The sequence below is a fragment of the Salvia hispanica genome, chromosome 4 (genome assembly GCF_023119035.1).
Source record: "Salvia hispanica cultivar TCC Black 2014 chromosome 4, UniMelb_Shisp_WGS_1.0, whole genome shotgun sequence".
Lineage (NCBI taxonomy): Eukaryota > Viridiplantae > Streptophyta > Magnoliopsida > Lamiales > Lamiaceae > Salvia > Salvia hispanica.
The window spans coordinates 11,186,027-11,204,583 of NC_062968.1; the positions used below are offsets into that span (position 1 = coordinate 11,186,027).

General features: G+C 35.9%; 2 protein-coding genes across 3 annotated transcripts; both read right to left on the minus strand.

The window, feature by feature from the left end:
* Nucleotides 1-4,150: 4,150 nt before the first annotated feature.
* On the minus strand, nt 4,151-7,515 carry LOC125224420 (cytochrome P450 85A1-like). The gene is made up of 8 exons (XM_048127821.1): nt 7,201-7,515; nt 6,634-6,955; nt 6,386-6,535; nt 6,064-6,306; nt 5,862-5,948; nt 5,685-5,763; nt 4,954-5,060; nt 4,151-4,858 (listed from the first exon to the last, which is right to left on the minus strand). The coding sequence occupies exons 1-8, from the start codon at nt 7,389-7,391 to the stop codon at nt 4,646-4,648; spliced, it is 1,392 nt and encodes a 463-aa protein (XP_047983778.1). The 5' UTR covers nt 7,392-7,515; the 3' UTR covers nt 4,151-4,645.
* An 8,548-nt stretch (nt 7,516-16,063) lies between these two features.
* Nucleotides 16,064-17,849, minus strand: LOC125217875. Of its 2 annotated transcripts, XM_048119446.1 has the most exons (4): nt 17,832-17,849; nt 17,628-17,724; nt 17,222-17,310; nt 16,064-16,361 (listed from the first exon to the last, which is right to left on the minus strand). In XM_048119446.1, exons 2-4 carry the CDS (start codon nt 17,649-17,651, stop codon nt 16,214-16,216), a joined length of 261 nt encoding a protein of 86 aa, XP_047975403.1. In that variant the 5' UTR covers nt 17,652-17,724; nt 17,832-17,849; the 3' UTR covers nt 16,064-16,213. The 2 variants fall into 2 exon arrangements, with proteins under 2 accessions (XP_047975403.1, XP_047975402.1); XM_048119445.1 differs by lacking the exon at nt 17,832-17,849 and having other exon boundaries at nt 17,628-17,747.
* Nucleotides 17,850-18,557: the final 708 nt, after the last annotated feature.

Here is an 18,557-nt window from a genome sequence, read left to right on the forward strand (position 1 = left end):
AAAAATTAAATTCATATAATTTCCAGTTCAAGATTAGGAAGAAAATAATTTTTATATTATTTAATGTAATCTTATATATCTATCTTATTTAGAGATTCTAGATAATTATAATTAGGAAACTATTAAATTATTCTTATCTATATCATCTAGGATATAAAATATTCATAGATATAGAAAATAATCAAAACATTCCTAAAATCTAGGGAAATCTTCCCAAAATATTTTATTTCATTAAATAATATTATTTTTAATGATATCTTCTAATTTATGAATTAAATAATCATTAAAACAATCTTTCGTCAATATCTTGTGATTCGAGGTTTGCACGAATCAACACGACGAAGATTTGAAGGCATCCCCCGGAGACGCTCGCCGGAGCGGCGACCGCAGCCGGCAGGTCGCGCCGAGGCGCGTTGCTTCCTCCTTCCCTTTCTCGCGGTGATGACACGTTGCGTTTCTTCCTCGTCTTCGTCGTCCAGCCGCGCAGCTTCAGCCACGCAGCTCTCCGGCGAACTCCCACTACTCCGGCGGCTCCGCACGAACCAGCAGCTGCCGCCTATGGCAAGGCTGCTCTCGGCCGTGCGCCCCTAGTGGCGGGTGACTAGGGTTTGATTCAGGGTTAGGGTTAGGGTTTCGGTAGAGTCTCGGCGCCTCAGCAGCTCTCGGACGAGCCACCGCGCCCGTTCTCCTCCCCGCGATGTAGCAGGCTCCGGCTAGGGGTTGCGGTCTCGACCGGTGGCGCGCACGAGCCCATGCTTGTCAGCGCGTCGCCGCGTGATCGCTCCCCTCGGCTCCCACTCGATCGTCGGCGTTCGTTGAGTTCGATTTGGGGCCGGCTAGGGTATGTCGGGTTTGGCCGGTGACGCGCACGAGCCCTCGCTCGTCAGCGCGTCGCCCCATATCCGTCGACCCTCGGCTCCCACTCGCTCGACAACCCTCTCCGATCGCATGTAGTGCGATTCGTCCCGGCGCAAGCGCCGACAAATCGCACATCTCGTGCGTTCGAATAATTCAAGTTCTATGATTCGAATGTTCTTGAGTTCATCATGCATAAGATAAATATAAAAAATACAAGAACATTCTACGTAATCAAATAAGACATGCATGCATGAATTTCGCGAAATTTAAATCCAAATAATCAGAGCCAAAGACTGGCTCTGATACCAATTGAAGGAACTGGCAGCGGAAGCGGTGTTGCATGGATTAACATAATTTAATAATTATTAATCACACCAATAAACCATATAATAATCAGATCTATTTAGCAGATTATTTAGACAAAACGCGTAATTCTTACATGTATCATGCTCATAACTTGAATTAATCATGCTTTAAGAATATTGAAACCTAAAACATGCTTTTCTACGGAGCAGAAAAATACCTTATTAATTCTCCAAAGAATTGAAGATGGCTAGCTGCTTCTCCACGTGACGCTTTGAATACTAGACCACAAATCTTCTCTCTGGTTCCCGAACTGTACTCCGATATCAGTGTGGGCTGATCTCACCAGAATACTAGGACTTAAATAAAGAAGATAGAAGAAATCCTTTTGGGAATAGGAGTTGAATTCGAATTCCTCTTCAGCTAGAGGGAGTCGAAATTTTTGAAAATTTCAAGGATAAAATTGTGATCATTCTGTCTCCTTTATTCTCCTATTTATATTATGTTCCTTTTGGGCCCAGACAGGGATCTATGGAAGGTTTTGGATATGAGCTCATTCAATTTACTTTTTACTTAAATTGAACCCTCAATTTAATATAAGTTATAATTGGAATATTACAAGCAGCCACTACAGAAGTAATATTGAACTCTCCCCATCCAAACCCGAAATTATAAGTAATCCGGGTTTCCGTTTAACTTTCATTTTCCGCGCTTAAGATAAAAATGTCCATTAATTAATTAATATCTGCTATGGACTTAATTAATTAACTTCTTATTAATTCCAAGAGTGGACTTAGCATGAAACGCTCATTTATTATTCATAGAGTAATCAAACTCCAACTAACTAGGTTCCGAATAATAAAACCTTGTTTCGCGCTCCTCTTGAGGACATTATCAAACGAGACTTAGATCGCGCACGATTCAATATAATAGCAATCCTAGCACCGCTAGATATTGATCACCACTACCCAATATATCGGGATCATTGGGTTACGAAAAACCCGCACCATTTGATAAGTCAAAGTAATGCATAATCAATACAATATTCTCAATGATAACCTACATTGATTAAGAAACAAATATTTATCAAGACCTCACCTTTCAGTAGATAGCATAAGGACAAGTCTTGCTGTTAGATCCGTTCAGTGCTATACCACACCAATGTCATTTTATTTCAGTAAGGCTTAGAAATATGCGGACTGACATTGCAACCTTTCTCGATGGATAGTCAAATTCCAACTAGGTTGTGAAATTCATCTTTTTCTTTGTTTAGAACTGACCGTGTTACCTTAAAGTGGACGCCGCCCACAACCGGTCTACTAAAACAGATTATAGTGGATGCTCTTAGTGGCAAAACCAGATTACACACTTTTCTCCCAACTTAAATGACTTGTTACAAAAAATAGAAATAATATATTATATAAAATCTCGTATCATTCAAATAATAGGCTATCCTCGTGTAATGAATGAAGTATTTGGTTTTTGAAATTTTAGATTAAAATGTTGTGAATTCAATCTATCTATTTCATTTTTGAAATTTTGGATTAAAATGTTTTGAATTCAATCAATATTTCTATTTTTCAAGTATCTTTAGGTGGAGATTGATTTTCTAAACAAAATAATAAGAAGATATAATTTAGAATTAAGTCGTGAGATTATTTAGTAGGAGGGGATTGAGGACTAATTATCATATAACTATCTATCTAGGATTAAGTCATGAGATTCAATCTCATAAACCAAATACTATAAATACAAATTTAATCATGAATATAATCTTACAAACCAAACAGTCACTTAATCTATTTCTTCCTTTTTTTCACTGGCAGTTGTAAGCCGAATTACTGTTTTGTTGCACCCAACGACACTCTAGCTAGGTGCGTCGGGCAGGTGATACACTCAGATTTTACACAGTTTTAAGACCATTATTTGGTCCATTTTGAGTATCAGAGTTGCATTACATATCTATTATTTGCGTTTTTTTTTATCTATTTTGGTATTTTGACGTGTTTTGCGAGAAATGTGCAAAATAAAGCCTAAAAAGATACTCCTACTTAGTAAAAAGTCGAAAATAAAAATTTAGAGTTTTCGAGCCAGCCAGCGACTGCTGGTTGCCATCAATCGCTACCCTATAGAGGGCTGCTTCGGAAAATAGAGCTGAAAAGAAGAATACGCTCAGCTACTGCTGATTCAGACACAGAAGCTGCGGAATGATTGCCAGCGACCATTAAACAAAGTGCAGCGGTCCGCTGGAAAAACGCGGCGCATAGAAATTGCCCTATTTTTCTCTCCAATACTATGAAAAGGATTTGTCATATTTTGACACACGACTTGGAGGCTATAAATGCCCCCTCAAAAAATAGGCACATAAAATCATGATTCATGGAGATAGCCTACCACATTAAGCAAAACAATATTAAAAGAACATAAAATCTATTCGAATATCACGAATTTGAGTTCGACAAAAATCAATAAGAAAAAGAATAAAATAAAGTGGAGTACAATCAAATTGGGTGGATCCCGCTAAAACAAATGAAAATATCCTGAGACGATATCCCGCCTAAATTTTAAGCTAACAAAAGCAGCAGTGAATCGTTAATGGCTGAATACAGATTTACAACCCCTTAAAAGAAGCGGGGGCGAACAATGGCGATTCACGTGCTTATAAACCCCTTGTTCATTCATTTGGCAGCACAGTAAGATTTTCCGCGACTAATCGGTAAATCAACCCTAATCTTTATATTTTTTGCTGGTTTCATGTTCAACATATTTCCCAGAACTTATTTAATCTGGAATTCATTTATATTTCCCCTATTTACGTATCTGCTGAATTTGGCCCCTCGTCTCATGAATCCATAACAAAAAGTGGCAAATTCCGCGTCTGTTGCAGCTTTTCCTCGAGATTTCCCTATCTTAGCTCGTAACACTCAACTCCACCAACAATTTAGTGAATCAAACGATAATCAACAACACAAAAACGAATTGCAGCAATAGGAACTATATTACTGGGTAATCAACATGAACATTACAAGAGAAATGCGTAAGGAAATGCAGAGATAAATGCCTTAGATCCACGATCCAAGCACAACAACAATCACAAAACAACACACGTAAAGAATGACTGTGGTCCCTCTTTTATATCCCGCGCGTCTCATATCTCGCGCCCTTTCCACGTCACCGCCACCTCAACATGCCAGCTAGGATGAAGCATGTGCTAATTATTGATCCAACACGGCTTATTGAATAGAAGATAGCATACTTATGTTGCATGCATGTATGTGAAGGTATGTGTAGTCATGCATGCAACACAAAAAATAATTAATGATTCCTTTATACAGTGCAAATTATTAAAGCCTTGTAAAGCTGGGTATCGATTCTCTACTGCTTGTTTTAACTCAATTTTCTTTTCACGTTCACAAAAGGTAGCTATTCTTATCTGCTATATTAAATGTTAGTTGTTCCTATTGTACAAATGGTTGTAGGGAGGTTAGTGAGCAGAAACCCTAATCCGTAGTCCGTTAGGCGCCTCGACTCTCGGAAATTTCATTAGCTCGTTTCCCTCTACTTCTTCCCACTTGTATCTTGTCACAAAGTAATGAAGGAATGTAGAAATTTCGGCGAGGCTGAGCTCCTTTCCAGGGCATTGTCTTGTTCCTCCTCCAAAAATCAAGAAATGGTGTTGATTTTCTAGACCTTTTTCCTGCAATTCATTAGAGTATTGAGGTTGTTAGTCGTTGTTTTGTGAGAACAAACTACAAAGGGTCACTCATGTTTAAAGTTGGGTGATGTACTAACCAGCCATCTCCAAGGATTGAAAGTTAATGGATCAGGATAAAGGCATGGGTCGTAGCTGACCTCCCTCGTGTACACATATACCCTCCATCCTTTGGGAATGACATAACCTGAATAAGGATACAAGTAGAGGAACAGATCAGTGGCTATACAAGTTGTAAGAGATAATGTCTTTTGGAGGCGGATAATACTAATATAAACTTTAACAAGAGTTGATATCTTTGGTTTAATCTCATAAAAACCTTGTACATGGGTTTCATCAGACTAGCTAATTCTGGGTTTCATGGTTACGTAGTATAGATTGCGTTTATTGTTTTTTACATTTGGAATTGACAGAAGAATACTTGTTAAGTTTCTGATTGGAAGGACAAAGGCAGTGATAGTATTGAGCGCTCTCTTCTCTTATCCAATACACGGACAAAATAATTCAATAGGACAAGATGGGGCATCAAATGGAATGTCTTGGGTTGTAATTTGTAAAATGGTAGGCTTTCCATGTGGATCATGATAGGGTAGGGTCCATACATAAAGGTGATCTCTTAGTCCATGATTGCTTGTATATGAAACTGTTGCTTTTTATGTAATGCTATAATTACTGATGGGAGAAAAATGTTAAAATTGCTTAATAATTTCGGACTACGTAAAGTAGTAAATTCTGAAGTTTTTTACTTTTATTATGTGGCTGATGAATCACAAAGGAAGCAGAGAGGCATATATAAAGAAATTGTGCTCACCATTTATATCCATATCCATAGTTGTCTTTCTCAAAACTCCATTCACTATTGAAGCCAGTCTGGATGTCTCATATATGACCTGTAGTAGATATATCACACGACGTTTATGTATTAGCTCGGAATTTTACTAAGTTTAACTGAAGTAACTATTTTTAGTTGAAAGTTGGCAACACTCACTGCACGTGTGAAACGCATGGATCTGTATTCTTTGTAATCAGTAGGATCCTCAGCATTTTTTCTTTCCCTTATTGCCATATGTTCTTTCTGGAAATATAAAGGTGAAAATACGGGGTTCAGTGATGACACGTAGCTATACTTTCACAAGTTAGGAAATTTCCTCTCAAAACATGTGTGCTTCATGACTGAAATTTCCACTCACTCTTAATTCTTCTAGCACTTTTGGATGATCATGAAGATATTTGACAGCCATCATAGAAGTAGTTGAGACGGTCTCGTATCCAGAATACAGTATGGTGATGATCAAGTCGATCATTTCCTCATCACTTAGCTTGTATTTATTCTCTTCGCCCAGTAGATGACCAAGCATGTCCCCTTGTTTTTCTCCAGAAGCTCTTCTTTCTTCGACTAGTTTCCTTAACAAGCATGTAATGTTCTGTCTTGCCTGTTATGAATTCAAACTGTTAGTATTCTTGGATTTTAGACGTCTTTCAGGGTTTGAAGAAAAAGGTACAAAAAATGACCTGAAATCCGCGATGGTAATTTGTGTTGGGAAGGTTGATAGGGAGTGAAAGAGTTCCCAGAACCAGTTTGATGAATTCAGGCATGAATGTTTCAGATATTGAGCATGCTTCAGTGCTTGCTATTTGTTTTAATGATGATAGAAACGCCATCTGGAAAAATATTGAGATTTCGGAATGCATCAGAACAGTGTCATGGGCAAATCCTACTGCATGAACCGATGATTAGATTTTAAGGTGTTAGTACTTGCCTCTTTCGTTTTCTCTTGGATATCGACTATCTTGTTATCCCAATCACTCAGATGATGTCTCATGAAATCGTCGATTTTTGGCAAGAGTTGATCTTTAATCATCGTGGGGCTAATAAGAGCAAGCAAGGCCCCTCTCATATACTTGTGAGCAGAGCCATGGACGGCTGCGATGTTGCATTTCCCGAGTATATCCAACATCGACTGAGGATAGCCAGGGACAAGGCCTTTCACTTCATTAACCAGAATGTACCTGTTTAACTGCGTATCCATCGAAACTATGGTAGGACAACCTAGTATGTGGGATTTGAAAAAGCTTCCGAACCTGTAAGAGCAACGAAAGTGAATGAAAATTTAGTATAACACTATAACTTTATTAGGATTTCTGCTTTGGTTAGTAAAGAACCATTTTGATTTTTTTAAAGAAAAAATTAATTTGTTTATCATGCAAGTTCCTCTTATAGTAATGCATTTCTTTCTGCAGGAGTATAGGTGTCTAAATTTATTGAGATGTTCGATTAGATATAAAATATGGCATTCTTAATTATGCAAGAAAACAATAAGTGAGACCTTGATCTTTGATTTTTCATGAAGGCTGGACCTTGTTTTAGAAACTCAGTGGTCTCTCCAAATAGTGGCCACCCCATTGTACCTGGTGGCAATCCTTTCTTCCTGTACCTAACTTCATTCCATTTCAGGATGGCAACACTCAAGATGCAGAGACCCCAAAACACCCCAAGAATCACAACTAAGCTGGCCATTGACCCCCCCTAAAAGCTCAAAATATTTGTGTGATAGGGCGAGGGGAAAGAGGGAAATATCGAGAGGGAGAGCTGGTAAAGGTATGAGATTTGATCTAGTTGTATTCGCTGGCTGGTCATATTAGTCGAGTTCGTGCGGGTGTTTAATAAGACCTGATGAAATCAATGTGATTTAGAGAAACAGGGGAGATGCCTAATACGCCAAAATCATGCACGCCAGAGAGGTAGGACCTAGTATGAAAACCTGATGGAAAATCAAAGCCACGGTAAAGAAATTTAAACAAATACTGCTTCCGTCTTCTAAAAATAGAAACATTTAAAACGACACAGAATTTAATACAAAATTGGTAAAATATGAAAGATAGAAAGAAAAGTGAGTTAGTGGAAAATGAGTCCCGGCTCATTAGATAGAGAAATTTCCTTAAAGGAAAATTTCTACTTTCAGGGGAATAGTACATACCAAAACTGGTTTTACATTTTCTTGATACCTCAAGAGCCTTAATTACACTGGCCTGTCAAACTGTAGGTGCTGCTCTGTTCAACTGGAGATCTTGAATTATGTGTGGTGGAAGTGAATTACTTTACCCAATTTTTTAATAGTTTTCATTCTTAATCATTTGGTTCTCTGTTACTCTTTGTGAAATTGTTTCATAAAGGAACTGCCTTCAGCCGATGAGAATTATAGGCAATTGATGAGAGCACATGGACGCCACCCTAATAAAAGGAAAACCATGGCACTGAGTGGCTCACATATCTGTCAAATAGATCTACCCACCAAATTACAAAAGTCACTAGAGGACATGTTCTTGGTTAAATCCATGGAATAACAAAAATAAATCATGATTATTAGTGTTTTTCTTGACACCATAACTCTTAGTTTTGACTTTTGGACTATTTTCCACTTTTAACTTTTCCTAACCTTGTTATCCAATAATTCCCCATGCCTGAAATTTCAGTAACTTTTTGGAACCTTGTGCAGGGTAAGAAGACTATTAAAAATTGCAGACCAGAGGTCCTTTATTCCTGCTTAGTTAATGGCCACCCACTAGGCAATTGATGAGAGCACATGATAATAAATGTACTCCCGTCCCAACTAAGTAGATCATTTTCTTTTTTTTTTTACGAAGAATAAAATATCCAATTCCTCTTACTTTATTTCATCACCTACTTTGCTCTTTCTTTATTTTTCCTATTTTATTCTTATCTTCTACTTCCTCCATTTTACTATAAGTGAGGGGTATTCCTCTTTGGACCGTCCCATTATAAGTGACACATTTCCTTTTATAGCTAAAAAATACACTCCATCTCTCTTACTTTATCTTCTCTCCTACTTTTTTCTCACTCCTTTATTTTCTATTTAACTACTCCCTAAATACCACTACTTAAAACCGTGTCACAACTCACAAGTAATGGGACGAAGGTAGTACTTTTTAACACAATTTCTTAATCTTTGAATTAAAAATTTTTGACTCAATTTAGTTGGGATGGAGGGAGTAATATCTTTTGCTCATCCCATCAAATCCAATTTGAAATGAATCCATTTGCGTTTCAGCATTGACACATGTATGCAAAAGGGCATTTTAATTCCACTTGTACCCCATTGAAGAAGCTGACTGCTGCCCCCTGCAGCTTCTTGATAATTGGTATAAATGCCAGATTTTCAACGCTTAACAATAATGGTTATGTTGACTGTTTTGACCAACCTTTCATGTAAACGTGTTATATTAATTTGAATATCAAATGGTTGGCATCTAGGTAGGTGTATACATTTAACTGGAATGCCCATTTTTAAAGTTCCTGGGCTACTAATTTTGTTGTACAGAGCTCTCTTACTCACTCATTGGAGAAATGATACGGACATTTTTACATTGACACGCAATTGTTGGTGTTGGACATAGATATGGAAATATTTGTTTGGTAAAACTTAATAGAAACACAATTGATTGGAACTACATATAAAATGATGTCGTACAGGACGGCGTACATGATTGACTAGTCTCATCAGTAGGTGGGAGATTATTTGAGAGAGGGTATTGTAAGTATATGCTCCTAAAAGAGGGTTGGATTTGTCTTGTATTTTTCACTCATATAATCATCTCTCATTTTGTTTATTTACTCTGGGCTGTAATGCTGATGCCTTTTCATAATGTGGCACAGAAGGTAGGCTGGAAAATGACTTGAAGCTAATCGTGGATCATTGTGGAGATCCTTGGAAAGGGATTTGACACACTGACACAGTGCCCCTTTAAAAATTGCGAATCATCGCTAACTTTTATACTCCCTCGTGTAAAGTTTATCATATTTTTTTTTCATTTTCATCCGTCCTATAAAATGTCACATTTCATTTTTATCATTTTCGTTAGGGGTGAGCAGAAAAACCGAAAACCGAATATTCGAACCGAACCAAACTGATATTTTGAAATTCGGTTCGGTTTTTTTGGTTTTTCGGTTCGTTCGGTTTTAAAAATTAAAAAAAATTGGCTTTTCGGTTCGGTTCGGGCGAAAAAAAAAACGAATTATATTTTAAATATAATATTATATATATTTATTCTATTAATTTAAATATATTATATCATATATATAATATATACTTTGAATATATTTTATATAGCATGTATTATATATATTCTATTAATTTTATATTATATATTTTAATTTATATTAGTATATATAAAATAAATAAATTATATATATATTAATATATACTCCACATTTTTTTTGGTTTTTCGATTTTTGTTGAAAATTTTGGTTTTTAGGTTTAATTTGGTTTTTTAAGTTCGGTTTTTCGGTTTTCAATTATTCAATTTTTCGGTTCGGTTCGGTTTTGATTTTTAAGGAAATTCGGTTTTTCGGTTCGGTTCGGTTTGGGCAAAAACCGAACCGAAAAGCCGAATGCACACCCCTAATTTTCGTTAATGAATCTCATATTACACTTACTCATTCTCACTTATATTTTATTATAAAATTAATATATAAAAGTAGGACTTGCATTCCACTAACCTTTTCAACTCATTTTTCATTACATTTCTTAAAATCCGTGCTCGTCAAAGTGTGACAATTTGTGGGATAGAGAGAGTAAGTATCGAGGTAAACTTAAATTAATGGTCGTCTCGTGTCATCCCCAAAGTGTGACAATTTATGGGACGGTCTATTGCGCGCCGCAAGCGGCAAGACTGCGGCGGCGGCATATTTTCAATAATTTTATTCTTAATTTATTTCTATAAATACAATCTATTCTCAGTTAATTTTTTACATTCTATTCCAATCTCCAATCTCAAATTTTTCTCAAATCCTGTTTTAAAAAATGGATGACGATGAGTATCAACGCGCATGGAATGCGGCGTATGATGCGATGGTTGAAGAGGTGGAGCGGAAAGTACACAAGGAGACGGGGCAGGCGATGGGTGCGGCGGTCCCTCATCTGATCCAACGTCGGCGGACAATCCGACGAGACTATGTCGGGACAATCCGATGACTACTTTGCCGAAAACCCATAGCTTTTCCATCGGCGTGTTTCAGAATGTCTTGACGACTCTTTCTCCATATATCGTCGTCATTGGCTTCGCGGTACAAGTGCTTCACCATCCGATATGATACTAGTGGCAGGATCGGACTGTCGATGTTACAGAAGTGCACCGCTGCAATTAGGCAGTTGGCCTATACCGGACCGACTGACATGTTCACAAATACCTACGTATGGGTAAACGACTAGCTTACAGGTTTTGAGGCAGTTTTGTAGGGGCATCGAGGCCATCTTCGGTGCAGCGTATCTACGAAAGCTAACCGCCACTGACTGCCACCAGATACTTCTAGATATGCACGAGAGGGTGCACGGTTTTCAAGGGATGATGAGTAGCATAGATTGCATGCACTAGGAATGGAGGAACTGCCCGGTGGCTTGGAAAGGTTCACTACCAGGTTCAAAAGCAAACACCCGATGATGATCCTGGAAGTCGTTGCTGACTACCGGCTGGGGGTCTGACATCCATATTTCGGTGTTGCATGGTCTAACAATGACATCAAAGTTCTGCAGTCGTCGCCTCTCTTTAATTAGTAGTGTCGGGTCCAAGGATGTGCTTTCCTAGAATATTTGAAATTAATTCCTTGTATATATTCTCTTCTCATTATTCTCGATAAAAGTATATACCTATAATGTGATGTGATAGCTATAATAAAGGGGATTTTGAGCTAATTGACTAATGTGATAGCTATAATAAAGGGGATTTTGAACTAATTGACTAATATGATAGCTATAATAAAGGAGAATTCCTAGAAATCGTGAGCATGTCATTAGTTGTTAATTAATGTTTCTTTATAAAATAATATTTCTATAATTTTAGTGATTGCCTAGTTGTTAATTAATTTTTCTTTATAAAAGAATATTTCCATAATTTTAGTGATTGGTTGGTTGTTAACTAATTTTTTCTCAATAAAAATAGTGGATCAATTCATACTCCTAGAATTAATCAACATCTCCATAATTATGAGATAATTATAGTGATTGATTATTAACTAATTTATCTCTTTACAAAATAGTGGATTCTAGAACTAAATATATTTGCATTAATATAGAGATTCATTGTTCTATAATTATAGTGATAGTTAAAATATTTGTATTAATATAGAGATGCATATATATATGCGTGTCAATTCTCTTATTATGATTCCATGATTATAGTGATAATCAAGTTAAATGTTCTATATATGTAATATACGAATAGTATATATACATATGTAAATTAATAAGATCATTCTTAGTTTCATTTAATCATTTAGCCGTTTCATATTTTGTTCTCTCCTCGCACTATTCCATTTTCAATCAAAATTTCCATGATTGTGTTTTTGGATATGAAATTACGAAGACATTATTTGTTTTTGGGTATGAAATTATGAAGACATCATTTGTTTTTGGAAATGAAATTATGAATACAACATTTGTTTTTCATGTATTTTTAAAAAAATTGTAAATCTAGCCCGGCCCGGCCCAGCCTAGCCCACTTGCTAACTGGGCTCGGGTTGGGCTGGGCCCATTCATGTCAACTAAAACCCAGGCCCGGTCCAGCCCGTTTCAGACGTGGGCCTGTGCCGGGCTGGGCCCAAATGTTATCGGTCCTTGCCGGGCTCGGCTGGGCCGGCCCAGCCCACTTGACACCTCTAATCCCATATAAATATGTTGATATGACCATGGGTTCTGTATCTCATGAGTTACTAGTACGCTGTGAGCTGTGGATAGATTGGGCCCCAAGAAGAGGGCAAAGTCAGGCCAAGTAGCTAAGTTGCAACTGGAGCTGGATTTTCAAACAGAGATTGACTTATCAAGATGACTTTCAAACACTCTTCAAAGAAGACCAATGTCTTCGTCTTTGAAAGAGCTTCGCGTGAGTATCTTACACGCCTCAATCCGAGTTCGATGGAGGGAGTTATGGCCCATTTACGAAAGTCTCACATAAAAGAGTGGGTGACTTCAGAGAGAAGGCGCAGCCGGGTAAACTGAGCCATGAAAAATGCCTGGTCGGGTTTGGTCCGATTTTAGCGAGTTGAGGCACAATGTTCAATCGGGCGGGCGAAATGAGCCATGAAAAACGCCCGTTTGGGCGTTTGGTCCGATTTCGGCGTGGCGAGGAAACGCCCGGTTGGGCGTTTGCACTTTGTTGGCGATTTTCTCCATTTTAAGGCTTTTTATTGAATTTTTAACACCTCCTACGTATATGCATTTGTGAAAAATTAAAAGTGAGACTTTGTTGAATTAAGATTGTATCTCCTTTGTGAGTTTTCCCCTTTGAAAGGATTTATCCAATTCCTACTTTGTAGGTTGCTTGTTTTGTTTCTTTTGTTGAATCAAGTAGATGTATGCATCAACGGTAGTGCATCCATTGAGTAGTTGAGCCAAAGAGTTGTTAGGATTAATGAAAGTTACCTAGGGTTGTTTCCATCTTTTCAGTTAAGGTCCTATGGTTTTTATCCTAGTTATTCATTATTTACACATTCTTTCTGTTCTAATCTTCCAGCCAATTCAAGTTTGGATGTACTTTTTGTGGCTAGATCCACCTTAATGATCTTTGTTAGATTTTATGTTTAATTGGAAGATCAACACTTTGTGGCATAATCTTGGGTAAATCACATGGATCCAATCCAATCACAAAGATCCTTATCATTTGGTATCTAGAGCCTAGGTACCTACCTAGAAAGTATTTGATTGGCTCGAATAGCCCAGTAAAATTAGTGGGTTAGGCTCGTAATTTCGTAACCCGAATAGAAAACGAGCTAAACGAGTTAGCCGAAATGGGTTGGCGGGTTAAACGGATTTGGCCCGAACGGGTCGGCCCGACAGGTTGCAACTTTTAATTAAAATATTAAGTTTTTGAGGTTTTTTGTATTTTTGAATTTCATATGGTACAATCATTAGTTTTCTTCAATCTTCATTCTATCTACACTTTTTCACTCAATCCCACACTATCAACTTTCAAGTTTCACCTCGACTCACTAGTCCAATCGTCCCACATCTGCCACTACTGTCTTACCACCACCAAAACCAATCAAGACAAAATTAAGAACTAACCCATCAATTCTCAATATATTTATCATTTTAATAATAATTCATATTAGATATGAATTTTAATTTTCATAAAAATTAATTATGAACAATGCCAAAATAATGACATGAACACAAGCTTTAATTCATATTGATTGATTTAATTTTAATTTATCTTTGTTTATGTTGTAGTTGATCGAGATGAAAGACTTCTATCCAACTTTTATTGAAGAAAGGTCTGAGAAATTGTAGATTTTATATGATTCTGAAACTAAGAAGAAAAATATATATAAAATTTAAAATCATTTTATAGAGGAAAATTTTGATTACAAGAGATTATTTTCGAAAGTTTTTAGGCCTAAATAGCCCGATGTGTTAGCCCTAAACCCGGCGGATTAGGGTTACGGTTGAAAATTATGACCCGAAAAATTAATAACCCGAATGGCCCGTGCCAAATAGCCCGACAACCTCCGAACCCGAATGAATTAGCCCGATTGACATCCCTTGTGTCTTTGAAAATTTTGTTTTAGCCCTTGTGTTTCCTTGTTTTAGCCTATATTTGATTCCTGGACGAATTGGCTTATTGTTGTTGGATTGAGATCAAATTTTATGTGAACGAACCTTAATATGTTTTGTTTGCAAAAGTTCAGCCGAAAATAACTTGCCATGTTTTAGTATAGTTTGGGAAAAGTGAAAATCATACCCAATTTTAAAATATGATTTGTTGAGCCTATTTTATCATTGATATAAACTTATTGTTGAAGTTTTCTACAAATTTTTAGCCAATTTGGGGTTGGGGAACCAACAAAAAAATTCCTAAAGTTCAGTCCATATTTACTACATTTTCAACTCATATACATTGCTTGTGTGTGCTGCCTTAGGCCTAGTTCCTTGCTTTCAAATGCTTGATCATTACTCCCTCCGTTCCACTTTAGGAATCCCAGTTGAATTCGATACGGATTTTAAGAAATGTAAAGAAAAGTTGGTTATAGTGGAATGTGAGTCTTACTTTTTCATATTAGTTTTATAATAAAATGTGAGTGGAAAAATGTTAGTGGAATGTGTGACCTAATACCATTTATGGAATATTCCAACCAGGACTCCTAAAGTGGAACATCCAAAAATGGTAAATCGGGACTCCTAAAGGACGGAGGGAGTATTACTTTGGTGTTTACTACTTGTGTGGTCATATTTGCTTGAGGTGTATACCTTGATTGATCTGTCCGGGCACCAACAATTGGGAATTGGATTGAGAGTGAGTGATACTAGCTCTACTATATTCTAAACATACCGAGTGACTACGTGTGCTTTGATTCCCCGATGCAATTGAGCATTGAGGATACATAGACACACCTCAACTTAAATTTTAAACTTAAGTTGAGCTCAAGTCTTGTTTCCTTTTTTTTCTTTTCATTTGTTTCAACTTTAAGATCTTTTCATTTGTTTCAACTTTATGAGTATGATTTTATTTGTATTTACTTTAGACGGTGAAGGAAGCTTCTCTATAAGACTAAATCCGGGAAACTTTTGACAATTCTACCATAATTGTTGATTGTTAGACTAAATTACCATAATTGTTAGACTAAATTCAACATTTAAGGTATAATTGCTAAATGTGTCCTGAATTTAGTTATGTAGAAACATCTCCTTTGCCGACCAAAAGTATATACTTATAAATTTATTATTCAAAACTTCAAGTTTTTTTTATGTCTCGTTGAAAATTTACAACTATAAATTTATTGTTTAATCCTTCAAGATATCAAGTATTTTGTAAATTATAATCGTTATAACTTATAACTGTAACTTTTAGTCTTGTTGAAATTTATATTAATAAAATTATAATTTTTATCCTTATTGTTTGAATTTTATTTATATGTCTTTTTTAGATAAATAAAAAACTAAAAAGACAAAAAAGAAGTGAACAGCCAAATCGGAACAGTCGTTTTTGGCCCAAAACCGGCGGCATTTTTTTAAACTGGAATCGGAACCGCCGAACACCTTGCCGGGCCGGTTCAGGTTCGAGGATTTTCTGAACCGTGAACTGCCGGTTCCGAACCGGAACCGACAGCTTTTGAACCGCACGCGCATCTTCGTAATTATATTAAATGCCAGGGGTGTACGACTATATTTTCAAAAGCTATAAACTAAATATGCAGTTTACTCTTAATTAAAATACAATTACATTATGAAAAAAAAAACGAATCACACACACAAACCAACTAAACAAAGTTCAGATAAATCAAATCCCACACTCTTTTCATGGCTGCGAAAATTAAAATTGTTGGCCTGCTCACTCTTTCCCGGTGAAAAAGCGGTTGATGGCGGGCATGACTTCCGGGGGCCGTGTTCGTAGGAACTTACGGAAGCTGTGCTCCGCGTACTTTTCTCCTTCCTCTTGATTATCAAGAACGCCTTTCTTACGATGATCCTTGTTTATTCTGCACATATTAACCGTAGTTACAGACAAAGAATTTCAGACATAGTAGTTTTTTTTAACGAATAAATCAATCGAATATATCACACCAAAATATTGTACAAGTTTATCTCGGGCATACACAAGTATGACAGACTATATAGTCAAGCTAAACAACCAATATGATAAACACAAATGAACTTGGACGTCCCCATGGTTCTCTACAAAGCCCAAGTAGTGGTGTGTTTGATTGTTTAGTAAAAATTTTAAGCTGTTTTAAAAGTATGTTTGATCCAAAATTTTATTCTATCATATGAAATTTTGTATAGACTAAAATAATCTCAGTTATATGGTATGCATAAATTAAGAATTAGAAAGACCATAGGATAACTTAGTAATTTTATTTCACTATCTCGATTCACTTTCTAAAGTAGTTAGTGTAATCCGTAGGTTAATTTTAAGTTGAAACATGAGCTTCAAGACGGGCTTTGCTATAAAAATAACACGAGCTATTCACTAAGGCTAATATGAATATTAAACTCACGATTAAAGGTAGATAAGAGCCTGTAACTTGCTATAATATACCTCGTTTGTCCGTGAATATTGTCCACGTTTAACTCAGTAGGGGTTTTATGAAATGTGAAGAAAAGTGAGTGAAAAAAATTAGTGTAATGTGAGTCCAAATTTATATATTTGTTTTATAATAGAATATGAGTGTAATGACTTAAGGAAAGTGGGGTCCATTTACCAAAAATAGATAAAAAAACAAAGTGGACAACATTTCGCAGACGGACTGAAATGACAAAAGTGGACAACATTTCACGGACATGGGAGTAGCTACTAAACGAACCCTAAATATATATCTCGGAAGGAATAGGTGTTTACCTGACATCAGGATTGAGGACGACATTCCTTGTTAGCTGAAAAATGCACATTCCGGTGACAAAACTCATAGCAGCCATAAGAGGATACACCTATTTTTCATAAAGAAAATTAACAATTACCAACTATTTTAATTAATTCACTCAACATTATATCTAGACCAAAATTAAAAATAAATGAAATTTAGACCAATTTGATAGAAGCTAGTCCAACACAAACATGAAAAGACCAACCTCTTCAAAGTTTACATTGAAGGATTTGAGAGCTGATGATGACATACAAAAAACATAACCATATCTAGTGTTACTTAAAAAGAGATCTAAAACTAATATATAAATCTCATGATCAGTCCTTCTATTATTAAATAATTTTAGGATAAGAGTTTTATCACAACATAAGAATTGCATACCTCTGGTTTGATCCAACGTCCCATTTTCCAATACTAGCTCTGACTTCACTAAAACTTAGGTTGCTAGAAAATATTGCTCTTCAATCTATAGAGATGTCTACGAAAAATGTTAAGTGAATGTTAATGATGAATAATAGTGTTTAAGCAACTTCCCATATATATAGTGGTAAAAATTGACTTGAACAAATGGCACATTAATTATACCCTGTATGAAATACAAGTTTTATTTGGCAATTGCAATGGTGGAAATTTCTCAGGAAAAACAGCTCATGAAAGGCTTTGTTTCAGTGTGCTGAGACTAAATATTTTGACCTCAACAAAAAACCAGGTGCTTCAGCCTATTGTTTTCTGTTTTCTCTCTCTCATTAGACTAATGATTGATTTTAAATTAATGTGCTTTCTCTTTTTTCTTGTTAGAAATTTAAATTAATGTGTCCTTTCCTTTTTTTTCTTGTTAGAAATTTTAATTAATGTGTCATCTCTCTGTTTTCTTGTTAGTATGTTCTTTTTATCTCGACTCCGTGGCATGAAACTTGGGCTGGGTTAGAAAATTCTTTGAAATTTCTTTTACAGTTCAATTTGAATATGAATATATTGTCAAGAGAGGGGCACTATTATGATGGATCACGGATGGTAATAAGACTTTCACTATGAATTACTAAATGAAAAAAATACATATGGAGGTCCTTTTATTAATACATTTTGTTTCATCAATTTTTTTTACAAATTTTTATTTTATCATATTTTATACTAATATATTTTAAACATTAAATTCTTATGTTTATATATTTTAATTAAAGAGTCTTTTATATTTTTTAAATTTGATTAGATATTTACTTATCACACTTCATAATTAATTAAATTTTCTTGTGTTAATTAAATTTTTTTATTATCTTTTTTTTTTCTTACTGAAAGTTGCTTTCAAATGCT